Source organism: Oncorhynchus tshawytscha, linkage group LG25 (assembly GCF_018296145.1).
Source record: "Oncorhynchus tshawytscha isolate Ot180627B linkage group LG25, Otsh_v2.0, whole genome shotgun sequence".
Classification (NCBI taxonomy): Eukaryota; Metazoa; Chordata; class Actinopteri; order Salmoniformes; family Salmonidae; genus Oncorhynchus; species Oncorhynchus tshawytscha.
The window spans coordinates 13,843,054-13,864,992 of record NC_056453.1 but is presented as its reverse complement, the minus strand read 5'-3'; the positions used below and the strand labels follow the sequence as shown (position 1 = coordinate 13,864,992).

At 42.0% G+C, this 21,939-nt stretch overlaps 1 protein-coding gene across 1 annotated transcript in view; it reads left to right on the top strand.

The window, feature by feature from the left end:
• Positions 1-9,513: 9,513 nt before the first annotated feature.
• Positions 9,514-21,939, top strand: part of hectd2 (HECT domain containing 2) — a 31,746-nt gene continuing 19,320 nt past the window's right edge. The window contains exons 1-14 of the mRNA XM_024387711.2: positions 9,514-10,049; positions 11,570-11,687; positions 12,631-12,775; positions 12,893-12,995; positions 13,392-13,481; positions 13,569-13,633; positions 13,799-13,844; positions 15,011-15,120; positions 15,438-15,586; positions 16,842-16,965; positions 18,412-18,508; positions 20,365-20,472; positions 20,744-20,876; positions 21,321-21,409. Of these exons, the coding sequence (XP_024243479.1) occupies positions 9,957-10,049; positions 11,570-11,687; positions 12,631-12,775; positions 12,893-12,995; positions 13,392-13,481; positions 13,569-13,633; positions 13,799-13,844; positions 15,011-15,120; positions 15,438-15,586; positions 16,842-16,965; positions 18,412-18,508; positions 20,365-20,472; positions 20,744-20,876; positions 21,321-21,409 (1,470 nt within the window). The 5' untranslated portion in view covers positions 9,514-9,956. The remainder of the gene's footprint in view (positions 10,050-11,569; positions 11,688-12,630; positions 12,776-12,892; positions 12,996-13,391; positions 13,482-13,568; positions 13,634-13,798; positions 13,845-15,010; positions 15,121-15,437; positions 15,587-16,841; positions 16,966-18,411; positions 18,509-20,364; positions 20,473-20,743; positions 20,877-21,320; positions 21,410-21,939) is intronic.

The following is a 21,939-nucleotide window of genomic DNA, read 5'->3' as shown; positions in this document are numbered from 1 at the left end:
GCTAACGATCCGGCAGGGAATGGATGTCAGGTCAGAGCTTTTGAAGGGGAGAGGTGATGATCAGGACAGGTGTGCAGATTACTGATGGGATACAGGTGCGGGTGAACATCGATCTCCCAACAAGCTAATTCGCCCGGCAACCAGACAGGGTGCGTTCCAGGACACCGGAAACACACTCCAGGACAGAAACACAGGCAAACACAGACTCAGGAAGCGGGATTTGTGACACGGACAGATGTGCTCTTTCACTACAGGGAGAACAGATTGATATCATGGGGTGTCAGACTGTATATGCCTTCCAGAGACTGAGAGGTGGAGAAGTCTTGACTACTTGTTATAGATCATGATGTAGGTTATGATGCCTACACTCAAAAAAATGCTGGGTTGTTTGGTTGACCCATCTGCTGGGTTGCAGGTGTTGGGTCACTTAGTTGGGTTGTTTTCTTTGAAAACTGCTGGGTTAATGATGCTGGGTTATTGAGATATGACCCAGCGGGTCAGGTCAGAAGACTGGAGATGTGGCTTAGTAGGGGCATGGCTTGCAGATAGTTATTTTTGGCCACCTGTGAGAGTAAATGTCATTCTGGTTCATCTGTTCTGTTGTATTGTTATCACATGTTAACATTGAATACTGACACTATTGAAGTTTTGATGAGGCTTACGCAAGTGTATGAGTTCTTCAAGATCCTATGCACATCCCAATGTTGGGATATGTAAATAATACATTAGAAATGTATTAGAAAGTGTATTGCGCAAAAATATTCAAGGAAAATTGAAATCTGCAGTGTACATTCTTAACATGATGAACAAAAATGATATTTATTGTTACAAGTGGCCAAATATTATGATATGAAAGCCACGCCCCTAATAGGCCACACCTCCTGAAAATAACCTATGGATTACATTAATTAAGACCCAGCTGCTGTGTTAATCCAACTGATCGATAAAAGAAACACATGCAGGTTAAATTAATCCATGTTTGGGTAATCCAAACAACCCAACATGTTGGGTTCTTCACCCAATCCAACTGGCTGGGTCAAAATAATCCAGCGTGTGTTCTGTCCAATATTTACCTGGCGCTGGGTTACCAAATTACCCAAATTGTGTTGTTTTTAGCCCAGCATTCTTTTGTGTGTAGCATTACTTGAGAGTGAAGGCTGTGCATTGTAGTCCCCACCTATCCCCACAGTGCTGAAGACAACAGTTCAATTGTGATGATACTTTTTTCAAATATAATGTAGGGGTCATCATTTGTCCTTCACTTTAATGCGCTGGGCTGTAATATTAGTGGGAAGTCCACGTAAAATCCATTATAGAATTTTTAAAAATGTGCTTGTGCACTTTCACTCTTTATACTATTGTCACTAACAGGATTGAGGCCAGTCTGTGAAACTTTGTCTCAATCACCCTTTGTTCAGGAACAAGGCAGAAAAACGGAAAGGGCATAAATGAAGGAATTGGGTCCGGGCCATACCACTGGTCAAAGAGTTCTGTTCTGCCTCCCTTTCAGCTGCTCTCAGCGGTGTGAGAGCCAGCCAAGGAAAATAAAAGCTTTGTGCCTGGGCCCTCACCACACACACACACACACACACACACACACACACACACACACACACACACACACACACACACATGAATGTGTACACACACAGTCACACACGGATGGACAGACACACACACTCTTTAATTTCACAAATTTATATGCGGTTTCCCATCCTAAGTCAGACATAGTAAAAGCCTTAGAAAGTAAGCCATCCACATGAGGGTGTGTAAGGGTGTGCTGAACTCAAAAAGTAATTGATTACGTCAAATAGCTGATAATCAGATTGCCTTGTAGTTAAGGCTGTAGGCAATCACTCTTTCCAATTATGAGCTGAACCTATGAAAATATTATCATTAACCTAAGAATCCAGTGCTAAGTCACCTGACTACTGCAACTGTAAATCAGAAAAATCTTCAGAGTGAATTCAGACGAATAGATCTCATTACGAAACCATGATGGCATCCCAGCCGGAGGGCTAAAATTAGCATTCAGCCAGCATCGCTTAGTCACAGAATGTCATTTCTTTCAAAGCCATCCACGCTCAGCCATGACATCACTCACTGTTTGGGAACAACTCCCAAAATGTAGCCTATTGAAGAGGGCGGTACCTTAAAACTTGGTTAGACCTGCTATACTTCAGCCTAGAAGACCTGGTACAACACGCCACCACCAGAGAGGATGCTAGTGACAGATATACATGTACCGTCCGATATGGTGACAACATTCCCCACAGGGTCAGCCTGTAAAGTTGATCCTTCCCATTATTAACATTGGTGGCGCGTAAGTGACATGGTGACTTGGATCAATGTACCCCATGCACAGGTTCAGTAGACATGTTCCCATTTTTTTTGCTTTAAGTAATGGATATAGTACAGATATAACTACAGGCTGGCAAAAGCTAGACCATATTGATCAAATGTACCAGAAGTACAGTAGTTAGAGTGGTACCTCTCTGTACTGTTAGGGAAACAGCACAGAGAGTACAGCACAGAGTTAAAATAAAACAGACAATTATGTTGAAACATAGAGCTGCCAAATGCAGGTGGAGATTACCACACACCTCTTGGAGGCGAAGAGAATGATTCATACATCATGTGATGTTCCAAAGCCGTTGCTAAGCATCAAGGATGTGAGTAGGGATAGAAAGCAGGATAGAGAGGCACTCAAACCAAGCTGAAGAAGTGATACCTTTCAATTACTTTCTGGTATCCCTATAATAACTAATCATAGACAGCTCACCTATCAGAGTTGAACTTGATATGCACATCCATATCCTGTATTGTGTTTTAGAGTAGCTATGGTTATGTAACGTCAGGTCAGGTCAGGTCCTAACTGGAAACACTCTGTTTCTAAAACTATGACCCAGATTTTTTTCCTGGTCCGTTCACACTTTTGTAAAAAAAACCTTGCCATAGTTACAGTAAACACTGTTCAAATCAATTTTGCCTTCAAGACTTTCATGCACAATTCAAACCACAGACTCATATTAACACAGGAAATTATAATCTTGAAGGCAACTTCTTGTTGCTATGAGACTACACATCCAGCTTCAGTTCTCCATTTTTGGACATGATAAGTTATTTATAAACTCAAATCCAATCAAAATTGTATTGGTCACATACACATGTTTAGCAGATGTTATTGCGGGTGTAGCGAAATGTTTGTATTTCTAGCTCCAACAGTGCAGTAATATCTAACAAGTAATATCTAATAATTTCACAACAATACACACAACTCTAAAGTAAAGGAATGGAATTATGAATATATAAATATTTGAACGAGCAATGTCGAAGCGGCATCGACTAAAATACAGTAGAATATAACAGAATACAGTATATACATATGAGATGAGTAATGCAAAATATGTAAACATGATTAAAGTGACTAGTGTTCCATTATTAAAGTAGCCAGTGATTTGAAGTCTATGTACAGTATATAGGGCAGCAGCCAATAAAATGGCACCAGAGAAGAAGGCAGAAATTTTACGTGTCCCCAACCGATTGTGTTTTTCTGTTCGTTTATAACTTTTCTTAAACTTATTTTGTACATAATGTTGCCGCTACCATCTCCTATGACCAAAAAAAACTTCTGGACATCAGGACTGCGATTACTCACCACGAACTGGGAGAATCCTTTTTTTCCTTTAACGAGTCTGACGAATCCCGACGCAAACGATGTTGCCACGCCCTGACCTCGGAGATCCTTATTATTCTCTATGTTTGGTTAGGTCAGGGTGTGACTCGGGTGGGAAATTCTGTTTTCTATTTCTTTGTTTTTGGATGAGTGTGGTTCCCAATCAGAGGCAGCTGTCTATCGTTGTCTCTGATTGGGAGTCATACTTAGGCAGCCTGTTTTCCACCTGAGTTTGTGGGATCTTGTTTTCTGTTTAGTTGCTGCTGCCTTACAGAACTGTGCGCTTTTGTTTTTTTGTCTTTGTTATTTTGTTTGGTGTCATCAATAAAAATACGATGTACACCTACCACGCTGTGCCTTGGTCTCCTTCTACCAATGAGAGCCGTTACAGATATACTGCCTTCACGGGAACAGGCCCAGATACCCGTGATTTGCGTGAAGAGGAGGCGGAGAAACGGGGGTCAGAGGGCGGGCTGCCTTCTGAGAATTTGTAGGTGATCGAATAAACCCCCACTTCCTTCCATTCTGCTAGCAAATCTGCAATCTTTGGAGAATAAAACCGATGACCTACGTGTAAGATTAAACAAAACTGTAATATCTTATGCTTCACAGAGTCATGGCTGAACGATGACACTATCAACATACAAGCGGTCTGGTTATACGCTGTACCAGCAGGAAAGAACAGCGACGTCTGGTAAGACAAGGGGCGGCAGACTATGTATTTTTGTAAATAACAGCTGGTGCACACTATCTAAGGAAGTCTCGAGCTATTGCTTGCCTGATGTATCTCATGGTAAGCTGTAGACCACACTATCTACCTAGAGAGTTTTCATCTGTATTTTTCTTAGCTGTTTACATACCACCACAGTCAGAGGCTGGCACTAAGAGAGCATTGAATGAGCTGTATTCCGCCATAAGCAAACAAGTAAACGCTCACAGAGGCGGCACTCCGAGTAGCCGGGGACTTTAATGCAGGGAAACTTAAATCTGTTTTACCAAATTTCTATCAGCATGTTAAATGTGCAACCAGAGGGGAAAAAAACTCTGGACTCCACACACAGAGATGCATACAAAGCTCTCCCTCGCCCTCCATTTGGCAAATCTGACCATAATTCTATCCTCCTGATTCCTGCCTACAAGCAAAAATTAAAGCAGGGGAGCACCAGTGACTAGATCAATAAAAAAAGTGGTCAAATGAAGCAGATGCTAAGCTACAGGACTGTTTTGCTAGCACAGACTGGAATATGTTCCGGGATTCCTCCGATGGCATTGAGGAGTACACCACATCAGTCATTGGCTTCATCAATAAGTGCATCGATAACGTTGTCCCCACAGTGACCGTACGTACATATCCCAACCAGAAGCCTTGGATCACAGGCAACATCTGCACTGAGCTAAAGGCCAGAGCTGCCGCTTTCAAGGAGCAGGACTCTTCTAAGAAATCCTGCTATGCCCTCCGACGAACCATCAAACAGGCAAAGCATCAATACAGGACTAACATCGAATCATACTACACTGGCTCTGATGCTCCTCGGATGTGGCAGGAAACCATTACAGACTACAAAGGGAAGGATTTCCTGACGGGCCACCCCAAAGTGGTAAGGGTAGGTAACAACACATCCGCCACGCTGATCCTCAACACAGGGGCCCCTCAGAGGTGCGTGCTCAGTCCACTCCTATACTCCCTGTTCACTCATGACTGCACATCCAGGCCCGATTCCAACACCATCATTAAGTTTGCCGATGACACAACAGTATCAACAGCCTGATCACCGACAATGACGAGACAGCCTATAGGGACAGCCCATGTGTTGCCAGGACAACAACCTCTCCCTCAACGTGATCAAGACAAAGGAGATGATTGTGGACTAGAGGAAAAAGAGGACCGAGCACGCCCCCATTCTCATCGGCAGGGCTGTAGTGGAGCAGGTTGAGAGCTTCAAGTTCCTTGGTGTCCACATCACCAACAAACTAACATGGTCCAAGCACACCAAGATAGTTGTGAAGAGGGCACGACAACACCTTTTCCCCTTCAAGAGACTGAAAACATTTGGCATGGGTCCTCAGATCCTCAAAAGGTTCTACAACTGCGCCATCGAAAGCATCCTGACTGGTTGTATCACTGCTTGGTATGGCAACTGCTCGGCCTCCGACCGCAGGCACTACAGAGGGTAGTGCGAACGGCTCAGTACATCACTGGGCCCAAGCTTCCTGCTATCCAGAACATTTATATCAGGCGGTGTCAGAGGAAGGCCCAAAAAATTGTCAAAGACTCCAGCCATGCTCGTCATAGACTGTTCTCTCTGCTACCACATGGCAAGTGGTACCGGAGCGCCAAGTCTAGGTCCAAGAGGCTTCTAAACAGCTTCTACCCCCAAGCCATTAGACTCCTGAACACCTAATCAAATGACTACCCAGACTACAGTATTTGCATTGCCCCCACCTCTTTTACACCGCTGCTACTCTGTTGTTATCATCTATGCATAGTCACTTTAAGAAATCTACCTATATGTACATATTACTTCAACTAACCGGTGCCACAGCACATTGACTCTGTACGGGTACCCCTCTGTATATCGTCTCGCTATTGTTATTTTACTGCTGCTCTTTAATTACTTGTTACTTTTATTTCTTATTCCTATCCATATTTTATTGTTAGGGGCTCGTGAGTAAGCATTTCACTGTATTTGGCGCATGTGACTAATAAAATTAGATTTGATTGCTATTTAACAGTCTGATGGCCTTGAGATAGAAGCTGTTTTACAGTCTCGCGGTCCCAGCTTTGATGCACCTGTACTGACCTCTCCTTCTGGATGATAACGGGTTGAACAGGCAGAGGCATGGGTAGTTGTTGTCCTTGATGATCTTTTTAACCAATCTCTTGGCTGGACAGTAAATTGCATTTCCCTGCCTGTGGAGCTCTTACAATGAGAAGATACATCTGCAGGAGTCAGTTCTGTGAATAGGGGGGTGCTCCCTCTGCTGTTTCCTGAAACTATAAGGGCCTTGGTTGGAGTGAGAGAGGAGGCTTGAAAATGCTTATTTGGAATGTGGAGAACAAAAGCTATGTTGACATTTGAACATGCTCTATTTTCTTTGTCCTGGAAATTGGTTTGACTTTTGTGCATTGATTGCACATTCCTTACCCGATGTGGATTTCAGTCTCAGGCCAACCCAATGACTCAGGGCAGAGGTAATGGTAAAACCATTCAACCACATTGAAGTTTCTTTGGTGTTGTCACTAATATGAGTTGTCATATTTCCAGTACACCTCATAAAGTGTGTACAGTATGCAGAAGTTTAGGGAATACAGATTGATAGTGCTTCAGATGACCAGTCTCAGTGTGGCTTGTGGTGAGTTGCAGGCGTCTTTCCCACAATGACTCTGAATAGTCAGCGCCTCACAAAAGCCAACCTCGTCAATGCTGCTGCTAAGACTTCATTCAAATTCCAGCTCTGCCAAGAAAATCGCAGGACATGCCGACTTAGTCCATAGTCAATGGCGGCATGTGCATTTAGCCCCATTAAAACAGGCTCTAAACAAAAGTATGTTCCCTAACATGGCCTTCCAGTCCCCACCTCTCGGGTGTCTCTGTGGAATGCAACAATAAAGCCTGTCTTGTTAATTCAAATGTAATGATCCAGTTTCAGGGTCTGACTACCTAAGAGCCAAGTTTTTCAAACATGGTAATCTGAGGCCATAAACATATCAAACCGTAAAGTAACGTGTTAGGACCCTACAGATAGGCTTAAGTCATAGTGACAGTCGGGTGTCATTCCACAGGGATTTGTATCGCGCTGAGAAAAGGTGCCAGTGTCATCCGAGCCATGTTCCCCTGCATGGGGCCAGAGCCGCAGCGCCAGCAAGCACCAAGGGTCTGGGCTGTGTACACACACGGTCATGTTACGTTTGGAAATGTCTGTCTGACATACTGGATACCGACAGGTGGGCAGTAATGTGTATTGGTCAGGGTGGAACGGGGATAGGTGCACACATGGAGCACTCTGTACAGTTTACAGAAGCTGCCTGAACATCCCTTCGGTATGCTAACGTATCAGTCGAGGCAATGCGGGAACATCATGCGTGATTCACATCTTTACGAGGAACATGCAATATGTTATCACCTCTTTATTACTGATGTGTGAGTCAGCCTTGGTTGTAGGTTTGCTTGAATAAATATGCAAAAAAAACGTTATAAGCTTAAAATATTAGATGTGATTATAATGATTATATAACAGCTACTGTAACCTGAAGCATGTGTGTTCTTCACCGCAAATGATGACATTTGACAACAATTGGATAAGATGGATAAAGTGAGCTTATGTCCTTTACCTAGTATTCAAACAATGACTCCTTTGTTTGTAATGAATGAGTGACATAGATTTCCTAGATTTCACAGATGGAAATCTGGTCTTGCAGTTCCATGTGTAATGTTATGGAAGAACAGCCAGATGTTCCCTTCTGTATTTCAGCAGGGGGGGGGGGGTCAACTGAGAGTGAATGATCCATCTCTTGTCTGGACAAGGATTGCATTTCCCTGCCTACGGAGCTCTTACAGTGAGAAGGTACATCTGGAAGAGTCCATTGTAAATACAAAGCCATCCAGGAAACCAAATACAGTGCGAGGAGAAACTAGATGTGACGCTTCTGCTCGACCTTGTTGTCCTTACAGAAGAACTGTTCAAGGAATAGAATGAGGTCATGTTTAGCACTGCAACATAGAAAAATACCCTAGTTCAAATACAATAGGCCTGGAACGATTTGAAAACAGATCCATTCTACCACCTACTGGTTGAGTCAAACACTTACATTATAGCATGTGTGGCATGTGGCACTACAGTGCGATTGTATTCTGTACATTTGTGATATGTTATTTGACTGATCAACTATCTTCATTAGGAATTATAAACACATTCTGTCTCTTCCACTATGTCATTCAGCACCCCAAAGACAATTATAAACGATAGCCCCCCAAAATCATATAGTAAATCAAATTGGCCTCTGTGTGGATAATCTAGTGCAATTTGCACCAGTAATGTAATCAATATTCTTCTAGCATGGTCCTCCTCAGATAGCAGCAGTTGATTGCTTTGTCCATTGTCCATGATCTTCACCACCAAGTGGTGCTGATCACTAGTCCAGTGGTTGTATTCAGGCTCTGGCTCCACTCTGGCTGTGTTGGAAAACACTCCACAATCCTCTCAAACATGTGGCTTGAACATGTGGATAGGGGGAATAGCTATAGCATATAGGATTCTGACTCAGTGCCCAGTGATGAAGCTGTGAGCATCCGCAACAATCACCCCAATCTACAGTGATGAAGAGGCTGTAATTATCATCCTCATTACTCATCTGACTATTTAAAGCTTAGTTCATGCTCATGATGTGCCTGGCACTCATCTGAAGTTTGTGTTGGCACTAATGACAGAGTTGTGGTAAAGGGTGGAGAAGGCTCCTCTGCTCTGGTTATCTTACCAGTGAAACTTACCAGTAGCCTGCTGAGATGCTGAAAGTGTCTATCTTCACAATCAACTTTGTAGTACTGTATTATGATTAGAAAAGGCAAAAGCGGGGCCAAGTCACCACGTGTAATAACACCGTTATAATAACGTATTGAGTTTATAAAGTAGGCCAGTAGGGCAGGGTAGTAAACCTAGTCTATATCGTATCACTTGGATTCCTTGAATAGGCCTACAGAGAAACTCAAATGTAGTATATCAGTAGCCTACTGTACATAGTCATAAATTAATCGCTCGAGCCGTTTCCTCGAAGTTTAAACAGACCCTGGCTGGGAGAAGTAAATCAGTCAGCACTACCGTGCAGTGCACACAGCAAACCCGCGCACTTACGTAAGGACATCCATGGTATCCAAGCTCGTAACTATGAACCTCCTCTTAAACAACATGGCGCATGTGTACAGCTGCACTGCAAATATAGACGATACATCCAGTTAGGTGGGAAATGAGTCATTTATGCTCACCTAGCACCTAAAATAGACTTCGGCGACACGATCGGATGCAGACGCTCGCGCCTGTTTACTTTGACAAACAGCATCAGTCTCTGCGCGCTTTGACAACTTTGCGCGAGCTCACCTGTTTACCATGAAGACGAGAGAGCCTTTCAGGTCCTGAACCGTTACTTCGTTTCAGATCGAATGTTTTGTTACTGCGGGTATCGTGTATGCGGGTACTGTGAGTTCTTTTAACTTGTTTTAGTTAAGAAAAAAGCACAAAAAAGCTATGTGACTGCGACCTTAACCAGACTTCAACGGATGAAGAAATGCTACTCAACATTATGAGAGAAAACAACACACAACTGCACCAGGGGGAAAGGGAGAGAGATAGACTCCCTCCAATTTCAAATCATTCCTCTGTGAGTATGATTTTTTAATTTATTAAATATGACAAAGAAATATTTTCATGTTCAATTAACAAAGACATCAAATAAAAATGAAAAAGTAAAAAAATAAATTAAAAATAATGTGGGATCAATGTAATACTAATTAAGTCATAATGTAAAAATACAATAAAACGTTTAGAAAAAGGTTTGGATTGAGAAAAATGTGTTTTTCCAATGCATAATAGTAACGTAATAACGCATTTCAATGATCTCAGAGCTTGTCCTTTTGGGGAAATGTGTTAACGTTAAAACTGAGGGTGGAACTTTTGGACAGCTCTTCCTACCCTATTATGCTATAAAATAGCATCGCAACTCTGTGAGTAATGAGTGCTAATAATATGCAGTGTTGGGGAAGCTACTCCGAAAATATAGTTCACCAAGCTACCAATTACTTTACACTGAAAGAAGTTAAGCTATACCAAGCAGTAAAATTTGATTTAAAAAAACAGATACAAATATACCATCTGGAACAGCGGGACTGTGAAGCAACACAAACATAGGCCCAGAAACATGCGTACACGCGCGATAATGTACACACTATACACACGTACGCATGGATTTTGTGTTGTAGATAACGTTATGTGGTAGTGGTGGAGTATGGGGCCTGAGGGTACACAGTGTGTGAATGTTTTTACAATTGTATAACTGCCTTAATTTTGCTGAACCCCAGGAAGAGAAGCTGCTGCCTTGGCACCAGCTAATGGGGATCCATAATAAATACATATTCGAATACCAAAGCTACCCCTAAAATATAGTTTACTTAATTCAAGTTACTATCAATCAATCAATCAAATATATTTATTAAGCCCTTTTTATATCAGCCGATGTCACAACGTGCTATACAGAAACCCAGCCTAAAACCCCCAAACAGCAAGCAAATGCAGATGTAGCGCTATGAAAAAAGTAGTTCACTACATCCAAACTACTTCGTGAAAAATGATCCTATCATAAAAATCTGAAATGTCATCGACTACAAATTGCACGAACAGATCACCCTGGAGTTAACAGAATGTGTAATTTAGCTTATTAAGTTTCAATTGAGAATTAGCCAGGTCTGATGTAGAAAAAGAAACTCAGTTAGGCAATATTTTCTTTCCATTTCAAAAAGTTGGATGTAATTCCAGTAGTCAGCTACAGCACTACATGGCTAAATAAATAATTAACTACTGAAACACTACCAAGATTTGAATTTAGTTCAACTACCACCAAGCTACTGCAAAATGTTGTTACATTACTAATTGAACTACATGTAGTTCATTACTCCCCAACACATTATCACTAAAACAAAGCCCACATATTATACTGTGCATTTTGTTCATGTATTCCACTTTTATTTCTGTAGCCTAAGTGCCTAAGTACTTGCTGTGAATGAACAGTATTCTATGCTGTCATTGTTCTCATCTATACTATTATAAGTATGATTAAATCCAGGACTTAATGTCAATATTTGAACATCCAAGACTCATTTTTTTTGTGATTTTTTTTTGTCATAGGGTACTGATCGTGGACCAAAGCTGCCATATCCTTCCCTCAATTTAATCTCAAACCACAAAAAGGAGGCTGGTAGCCACAGCTTCTCCTCCCAGTTTATTCTTCCTGGCATACGGCATGGTAGGTCCCGTCATGGTAACCCTAATGAACACATGACTTCATTCAAGAGTCTGTCTGGAGATTGTGAAGCTCATACTGAACCAATGTCAAAGTGCAGACATGAAGAACTTACTCCAGTTTGATCCCAATGGCATATCCAACATGAGCTATCAGTGTGGCTACCTAGCACATTTCTGATGTTCCTACCTCCAGGTACAGGGTGTCTAACAAAGCTGATTCGATGAACAGATATCGTCTCTGGCATCAATCATCTCTAATTGATAAACAGTACTGTCCTGGGATAGACTGCACCTTGGCTGAGTATGAACAAAGTGTTCAAGAGGAACACATTGAGACTTAGAGATATCGCTGAGAAGTTTTACAAGGAAATCGTTTTCACAGCGCTCACAAAAGAACGGCTTGTTGCAATTTCAAAGTGACCCAAACAGGCTGCTTTGAAATAATGAACAATACACCAGGCAGATGTGTTGTCGTGGCTTCATATTCTTGAGGTCAAAGATGTTGGAAGAGACTTGAAAATCATTGATTGATGCAGATGAGAGACAAAGGGCCATTCAGAGCTGCTCATCCTTTAGAGGGAGAACTTGTTCTGGGTAAAATGAGCACTACTGTTGTGTTTTCAAAATACAAGATGTTAATATGTTGTTGTCACGTATACTTGTAATTATGGAGAGTTCATTGACCCATGCAAAAAAAAATGTTATGCAGGTTTCATCTAAGGGCTTAAAAAGTCCAAGGTTGCAAGTCTGTCCATCTTGTTATATCACCGTTAACTGAGATAGTTAAACTATAATATTGTGGATTAGAGTACCTGTCTTATACACCTTATACTCTGGTACCTGGGCTCTCATTGCCAGTAAGTAGGGTTGATAATATGAATTACCGCCTTCGTTTTAGTTAGGAATTGGTTATATGGTTACATGTGTTGTTATTCCCCCTGCAGGCAGAGATCTTCCCCCCATCTGTCCTGATGTCAGACAAAAGCATCAACATCGCATCACCATTGACATTCTGTCTCCTGAGGTCAGGGCTCGCTTTGCCTCTGATCCTGTCATCCCCATCCGCACCAAGACAGCCAAAGAGTTTCAGTAAGCACACACATACACACACACACACACACACACACACACACACCTGTGTCATCATTATCATCAATATTATACTCAAACAGAAACATCTGTTAATGTTCATCTAACTTTCACTAGGGAGGACATTGAGAGGGCCACGGTCTCCGGCGATTGGAAACATGTCCATGACTTCTACTTGACCACATTCGACTCCTTTTTGGAACTGAATGCTGCCTTTAAGGTGGGGGATCCCTATGTGTGCCATATCCAATCCTAAAGCAACAGTGATCATTTTGAAATATGACTGATCAATGCAAATAAAAGGTGACCATTGTTTTGGTGTTTAAAGTCGGTGAATAGAGTCTTTCTGGGAGCCAGGAAAAGGGGAATTTGGAGAGTTGTTTTTGAGTCTGTAAATGAATGAATGAAGTCATTCAGAAGGTTGTAAAAAAAAAAAAAGAGCACATGTGTGTGGTTTCCATAGAGAGTATTAATCATGGGAGCCGAACCTATAAGAAAGCGTATGATCATATATGGCAAGGAACAGTTGGGTAAATGTTTAGCACATGTGATGGTCGACTTAACTAGCTCATGTGTTAAGTCCTAATCTAAACGTGTTCTTCATTTCTCTTTTCAGAAAGAAGCAAACGCTCCGTTCAACACGATTGAAGACTCAGGAATCAATACCAAATTCGTCAATGCTGTCTATGACGCGTTATTGCTCACGGTATGTAGAATGGTAGAGCAACGCATAACCGTGTTCATGCTGAAATGAAAACCTTTCACTGACGTTGATCCAACATTGCTTCAACAGCCTCCTGATACCCAGAGAGCAGTGCTGAAGGGGATCATTAACAGCTTGTTAAGAGAATGGAAGGGGTGAGTGGCACTCTCCTACATTAGTGCTCTTATATTTCTCACTCAAATCAAGCAATTCCTTTCTACATAGTAAAGCTCTATAATTTGTGACTTGAATATTAATGCAAACGTTACATACTGGATGAGAACTTAAATGAACTTCATATTATCTGCTTTGTTTTGCAGTCGACGGACGAAGGATGACCTGAGAGCGTATTTCATTCTAGTTCAGGTGACCTCATGCATTATCTACATGTACATACTGCTGGTAGAAATGACATACAGATTTGTCCAAGGAGCTCTTTTGACCGCTAATACTTAATTCCACGCTATATATAGCAAACCATTTCATTACGTAACAAGAGAACATGGTGTACTTTCCAGTAACAACGGCAATTTCCCTGTTAGACGTGAGACAGTTTCTGCACGCAAATGTGTGCGTTAAGCACACGCACGCATGTGCTCCACAGACATCTTACAAAATCTCTTTTTTGTTTTGGGGCCTCAGTATGTTAAACACAGCAGCCCTCCGTCTAAAGGCGAATCGGAAACACAGGAAACTCTCGATCTGCTACCTCGCCACATGGCCCATTGACTCCAGTCATAGCCCAGGCAGTTAGTCAGGCTCTGGATATAATGAGAGCAGAGTGTTTACTTCACACATGAGCAACAGACTAGAGGCAGGCTTGGCACTGGCCAAATATGGACACGACCATTAGACACAGAGTCTGGTGAAGACTTGGGGGGCAGACTGGGAAATGGCTGAATAGAACTGGAAGGATTTCGGTCTGCTAAAAAGTGAGACTTTGGTTGGAGACTTCTGGTTTCTGTCCCATTCATAGTTTTTATTGTTTCATATGATTTATGGGGTTTATGGGGCAGTAAATTAAAAAGCACGTCTTCTATCCCTTTCTTACCAACAACTTTTTGTGGCTATTGAGCCTCTACAGTTCTCTCTTTCATCCACATTTTGTGTATGATGACATACGTTTGTCTTTGCGCTGTTGATAGGCTCTCTGACCTATATTTCGGTGGCGGATCCAGTGAAATTGAAAGGCACGAGGCAATTATTGGCCTGTATCCCAATTGGCACCCTATTTCCTATATAGTGCACTACTTTTGACCAGGGCCCCATTTGGGAAGCAGCCTTAGTAGACGTGTCTGTCTGACTTGGTTGATGTCAGTCAGCCCCTGGTAATACCAGTGTTATTACTCTCTCTCTCGCGCTCTCTGCCAAGGGAACGGATGAGGTCATGTTTGGAGTGGAAAAGTCTGGTTTGCTCTGTAATGTCAGTCTTTATTAAAAGCCAGACTTCTTATGCTGCTGCTCCAAATGAAAAGCTATATTTCCTTTTTGAAATGCACTGCCACTGCTGAGAAAGCTCCTCTTTGTTGCAGAATCCTCAGTGCACCAGCCCAGCCACATATGTCATCTATGCACACTTACTAAGGCAAATAGCCTCGCTGGCTGAAGCAGACCATAATTTCCTGATGCACTGGTTTAAGAAGTAAGAGTCTGAATTGTTCCTCTGTTATGCAGTCCCATGCTTTTTCAAGCCAGTATAGTTGTTATCCACAAAGTGAACACAGTCCTAAGAAAGAAATCGTTGTTGTTATTCTTTATCCAGGAAAGTTAAATCAATTATGTTAAAAATATGTTTTCGAAATTGCTTTAGTAACAGTTGGTAGGTATTTAGCAGTCATACTGTAGCTTTCAAACAAAGATTATCTATTTTCCATTATATCATTCTGATGATGATGGTGATCATGATATTGCCTCAATTTTTTTAATGATGATTATCTAACTTGTGTCCTCCTCTCCCAGGCTGTCCCAGAAGCGATTCAAACAGCTAGTGGAGCGGCTTCACTTCTTCATCTCCACCCGTTTGTTCCCAGCCAAGCCTGAGGAGCTGCCCCCCATGGCCAAGTGCTACTGGTGGATCCCCTCCGCCACCAAGGTCCTCTCCCTCCTCAGTGAGTAGGACATCTTCAATAATGGATTGAACTATACTTTCAACAGACATTGCATTCTCCTGACCGTATACACTGTGCATTCGGAAAGTATTCAGACCCCTTGACTTTTTCCACATTTTGTTACATTACAGCCTTATTCCAAAATTGATTAAATATTTTTTTCCCCTCATCAATCTACACACAATACCCTATAATGACAAAGTGAAAACAGGTTTTTAGAGCTCTAGAGTTCCTCTCTGGAGATGGGAGAACCTTCCAGAAGGACATCCATCTCTGCAGTACTCCACCAATCAGGCCTTTATGGTAGTGTGGCCAGACAGAAGCCACACCTCAGTAAAAGGCACATGACAGCCCTTTTGGAGTTTGCCAAAATGCACCTAAAAGACTCTCAGAACATGAGAAACAAGGTTCTCTGGTCTGATGAAACCATGATTGAACTCTTTGGCCTTAAAGCCAAAGGTCATGTTTGGAGGAAACCTTGCACCATCCCTACGGTGAAGCATGGTGGTGGCAGCATCATGCTGGGAGACTAGTCAGGATAGAGGGAAAGATGAATGGAGCAAAGTACAGAGAGATCCTTGATGAAAACCTGCTCCAGAGTGCTCAGAACCTCAGACTGGGGCGAAGGTTCACTTTCCAACAGGACAACGACCCTAAGCACACAGACAAGACAACGCTGGAGTTGCTTCGGGATGCTGAATGTCCTTGAGTTGCCCATCCAGAGTCCGGACTTGAACCAGATCAATCATCTCTGCAGAGACCTTAAAATTGCTGTGCAGCTATGCTCCCCATCCAACCTGGCAGTGCTTTAGAGGATCTGCAGAGAAGAATGGAGAAACTCCCCAAATACTGGTGTGCCAAGCTTGTAGCATCATACCCAAGAAGACTTGAGGCTGTAATCGCTGCCAACGGTGCTTCAACAAATGTAAATGTGATATTTCTGTTTTGAATTTTTAATAAATGTGCTAAAATGTCTAAACCTGTTTCTGCTTTGTTATTGTGGTGTATTGTGTGTAGATTGATGAGAAAAAAAGCAACCATATAAACATTTTAAGATAAGGCTGTAGCGTAACAAAATGTGGATAAAGTCAAGTGGTCTGAATACTTTCCGAATGCACTGTATGTCTGGATCTCCTATCCATATTTGTCTTGGGTACACATAGTTTGAGGGTCAGGAGGTGTCAAGGTTCAAGCAAACATCTGTCTCCAAGAGACCTCGATACATTTGTATTTTTCTACGTTTTCTTCATTGTAGATGCAGCCAATAGCATTTCTTGCACTCCCTTCATGCCCTTTGTTGACTTCTACAACCTCACACTGGACCACACTGACTTCATGGAGGATTATCACACATGGCAGACTCATGGAAACTCTACCAGGTGAGGCAGGACAAAAGCAGAGCAAAACTTATGTTGACCAGTACTGTTCAATTCTGCCCACAAACCTTGTTGTTATGATACCTGTGTTTCCCTGTAAATAAATGGAACTCCCTCTTGTGCCAGCTTTCAGCTTTAGAACAACAGCTTTATTGTTTATACACTATATATACAAAAGTATGTGGACACCCCTTCAAATGAGTGGATTTGGCTATTTCACCAACACCCGTTGCTGACAGAAGTATGAAATCGAGCACACAGCCATGCAATCTCCATAATCAAACATTGTCAGTAGAATGGCCTCTCTGAAGAGTTCAGTGACTTTCAACGTGGCACCGTCATAGGATGCCACCTTTCCAACAAGTTAGTTTGTCAAATTTCTGCCCTGCTAGAGTTGCCCCGGTCAACTGTAAGTGCTGTTATTGTGAAGTGGAAACATCTAGGTCAACAACGGCTCAGCTGCGAAGTGGTAGGATTCACCAGCTCACAGAACGGGACCGCCGAGTGCTGAAGAAAGTAAGGCGTAAAAATCGTCTGTCCTCACACAAGCCTAAGATCACCATGCGGAATGCCAGGCGTCGGCTGGAGTGGAGTAAAGCTCACCGCCATTGGATTCAGTGGAAACGAGTTCTCTAGTGTGAGGAATTACGATTCACCATCTGGCAGTCCGGTGAACTAATCTGGGTTTGGCAGATGCCAGATGCTACCTGCCCAAATGCATACTGCCAACTGTAAAGTTTGGTGGAGGAGGAATAATGGTCTGGGGCAGTTTTTTATGGTTCGGGCTTGGCCCCTTAGTTCCAGTGGAAGGAAATCTTAACGCTACAGCATACAATGACATTCTAGACAATTCTGTGCTTCCAACTTTGTGGCAACAGTTTGGGGAAGGCCCTTTCCTGTTTCTGCATGGCAATTACCCCATGCACAAAGTGAGGTCCATATAGAAATGGTTTGTCGAGATCGGTGTAGAAGAACTTGATTGGCTTGCACAGAGCCCTGACCTCAACCCTGTTGAACACATTTGGGATGAATTGGAGCGCTGACTGTGAGCCAGGCCTAATCGCCCAACATCAGTGCACGACCACACTTATGCTCTTGTGACTGAATGGAAGCCGATCCCCGCAGCAATGTTCCAACATCTAGTGAAATTCCTTCCCAGAAGAGTGGAGGCTGTTATAGCAGCAAAAGGGGAAACCAACTCCATATTAATGCCCAGGATTTTGGAATGAGATGTTCGACGAGCAGGTGTCCACATACTTTCAGTCTTGTTGTGTATATTTCATTTACAGTTAAACGCAGACATATCATAATATCCAGCTATGATACGATCTCCAATGAGCATCATACACCAAGAGAAAACAATCCCTGATTAAACCAAAACATTCTTTCTATGTGATAAATTGTGAAAACCAAACATCCCCATTCCTACCTGTTCTTCCCCATCCGCAGGTTTACATTCTGCCAGTTCCCCTTCATTCTATCCACGGTGGTGAAGAAAGCAATCATCCAGAAGGACTCGGAGCAGCAGATGATCAGCATGGCCAGGGTAAGACAGAGGTCACTGCTCACCTTGTCATCCATCTATGACAGTGTCATTGTATAGCACAGACTGTACCTCACAGTCTCAGACATATATATATATATATATATATATATATATATATATATATATATATACAGTGCCAGTCAAAGGTTTGTACACCTACTCATTCCAGGGTTTTTCTTTATTTTTATTATTTTCTACATTGTCGAATAATAGTGAAGACAGCAACATGAAATAACACATATGGAATCATGTGGTGACCAAAAAAGTGTTAAACAAATTAAAATATATTTGAGATTCTTCAAAGTAGCCACTCTTTGCCTTGATGGCAGCTTTGGCATTCTCTCAACCAGCTTCATGAGGTAGTCACCTGGAATGCATTTCAATTAACAGGTGTGTCTTGTTAAAGGAATTTCTTTCCTTCTTAATGCATTTGAGCCAATCAATTGTATTATGACAAGGTAGGGTTGGTATACAGAAGATAGCCCTATTTGGTAAAAGACTGTCCAGATTATGTTAAGAACAGCTCAAATAAGCAAACAGAAATGACAGTCCATCATTACTTTAAGACATGAAGGTCAAGGGTCAAAGGTTTCTTCAAGTGCAGTTGCAAAAACCATCAAGCGCTATGATGAAACTGGCTCTCATGAGGCCCACCAAGGGAAAGGAAGACCCAGAGTTATCTCTGCTGCAGAGGATAAGTTCAATATGAGATCAGCCTCAGAAATTGCAGCTCAAATAAATGCTTCACAAAATTCATGTAACAGACACATCTCAACATCAACTGTTCAGAGGAGACTGCGTGAATCAGGCTGTCATGGTCGCATTGCTGCAAAGAAACCACTACTAATGGACACCTATAAGAAGAAGAGATTTGCTTGGGCCAAGAAACACGAGCAATAGACATTAGGTCGGTGGAAATCTGTCCTTTGATCTGATGAGTCCAAATTTGAGTTTTTGGTTCCAAACGCCGTGTCCCTGTGAGATGCAGAGTAGGTGAATGGATGATCTCTGCATGTGTGGTTCCCACTGTGAAGCATGAAGGAGGAGGTGTGATGGTGTGGGGGTGCTTTGCTGGTGACACTGTCTGATTTATTTAGAATTCAAGGCACACTTAGCCATCATTCTGCAGCGATACGCCATCCAATCTGGTTTGCGATTAGTTCGACACCTCCAGGCTATGTAAAAGGGCTATTTGACCAAGAAGGAGAGTGATGAAGTGCTGCATCAGATGACCTGGCCTCCACAATCACCCATGCTCAGAGTGAAGGAGAAGCAGCCAACAAGTGCTCAGCATATGTGGGAACTCCTTCAAGACTGTTGGAAAAGCATTCCAGGTGAAGCTGGTTGAGAGAATGCCAATAAAATTGGATTGGATTTGATGTGAAGAGTGTGCAAAGCTGTCATCAAGGCAAAGGGTGGCTCTTAAATCTAAAATATATTTGGATTTGTTTAACACTTTTTTGGTTACTGCATGATTCCATATGTGTTATTTCATAGTTTTGATGTCTTCACTATTATTCTACAATGTAGAAAATAATTCAAATAAAGAAAAACACTTGAATGAGTAGGTGTTGAGTAGGTGTGTCCACACTTTTGACTGATACTGTTTATTGTTATTAGTATTATTAGTATTTTACATAATTGAAGTATGTTGGACCGAGAGTATTTCCCCATCAAGTCTTCAAATCAGGAATAACCCTGAACTATAAGTATACAATATTTACAGTGTGTATCTCACTGTATCAACCTGAAAACATACACTCTCCCACTCTGACAGCAAAGCAGTGGTCCAATGCTAACAGCATGTACTGTGGGAGCAACTGCAAATAAAGAATGCGACTTGTTATTTATTGCAGCAAAGCCTAGTGGACAAAGTGTCTCGCAGACAGCGAGTTGACATGAGCCTGCTGTTTCTCAACATCAAAGTCAGGCGGCTGCAGCTGGTCAGTGACTCACTGGATGAGGTAATACCATCTCCCATCTATATCGAGGCACAGTACACACAGACACACAAGCATTACTTAAGAAGACAGCCCAGCCCTGGTAGAGTAGCTTGATAGCTATTTCTGTTCATACAAGAGCCAATTAATTTGAAGCAGTTATTCCACTGCTTTCAATGCAGTGCATTTCAAAACTGAAACATCCAAGATATGTATAAGTTCAGACATGCAGCATGCCTAGGTTTGATGAGTTCAAGAGAGTTGGCCACAGCTTAACTTGTTCTCTTGCTTTTAGCTTGCTAGAAACCGAGCAGACTTGAAGAAGAAGCTGAAAGTGACATTTGTGGGGGAGGCTGGTTTAGACATGGGTGGTCTGACCAAGGAGTGGTTTCTCCTTCTCATCCGACAGATCTTCCATACAGACTACGGTGAGACATATGGGACAAAAAGATCAGCCATATGTGTTGCGCTGAGCCATAAAGATACAGATGTTACAGCTGTTTTGTTTGCAACAAGAATCTTTTTCTCCATAGATAACAGTAGAATATTATGGGAGTTACTTCACCTTTAGCCCTAGCTGTCTATATCTCATCCTAAAGTTTCAACAAGTACCAAGACTAAGAATGTTGACATAGCCATAAATGAAGAACAAAACTCAAATGTATGATGTTCATATAGCACTGCAATAATAGATAACCATTCAATTACAGTAACTCTCATTTAGTCTGGGACCTAGCAGTCCAAAAAGGAAATTCCCATGTACTCTATTCTGACCATTTGTTATCTTTCTTGGACTGGGAGGCCTGTGTTCTATGTCATGTCTGGGCCAGAGTTGTGTTTAAGCAGAGTTTATTTGTGTCTCCTCTCTGAAGGCATGTTTACATTCTTCAAGGATTCCCACTGTCACTGGTTCAGCAGCTGGAAGTGTGACAACTACTCCGAGTTCCGATTGGTCGGAGCCGTATCCTTTTGTACCATACCATGATTTATGGTACCGTGTAGCTTGTGGTGAACTGTAAACAGATTCTCAACCTACAGCAGCAGTCCTCATGTTGTACCCTTTAAACTGACGTTTGAATCAGGTCACATAGTTAGCTGACTAAGACTCCTGGCGTTACTCTTAAGGGGATCTTTGCACATTTATCATAGATACTCTGAGGTTCTCCACTCTCCCTACGCCATGTTAATTGCTGCTTTGCAGATGATAGCTTTAAGTTTTAGAACTATAATTTTGTGGGGATTTGTTTGGAATTTTGTTATCTTCTAAACTGTGGATCCAATCAGAGGAGACTGTAATGCTTTTCTGTTTGACACATTGCAATCTGATGTAATCTTATAGAATAACTAAAGTATGCAGAATATTACTGTGTTAAGTTAACGGGTCATTCCACTAGTAGAGTGCCTTTTATATCCTTTTGACATTATGCGTGTACATTTTGATAAAACACTCAATTTAACAGTTGGATCCAATACATTTACGCTCTAACTAAA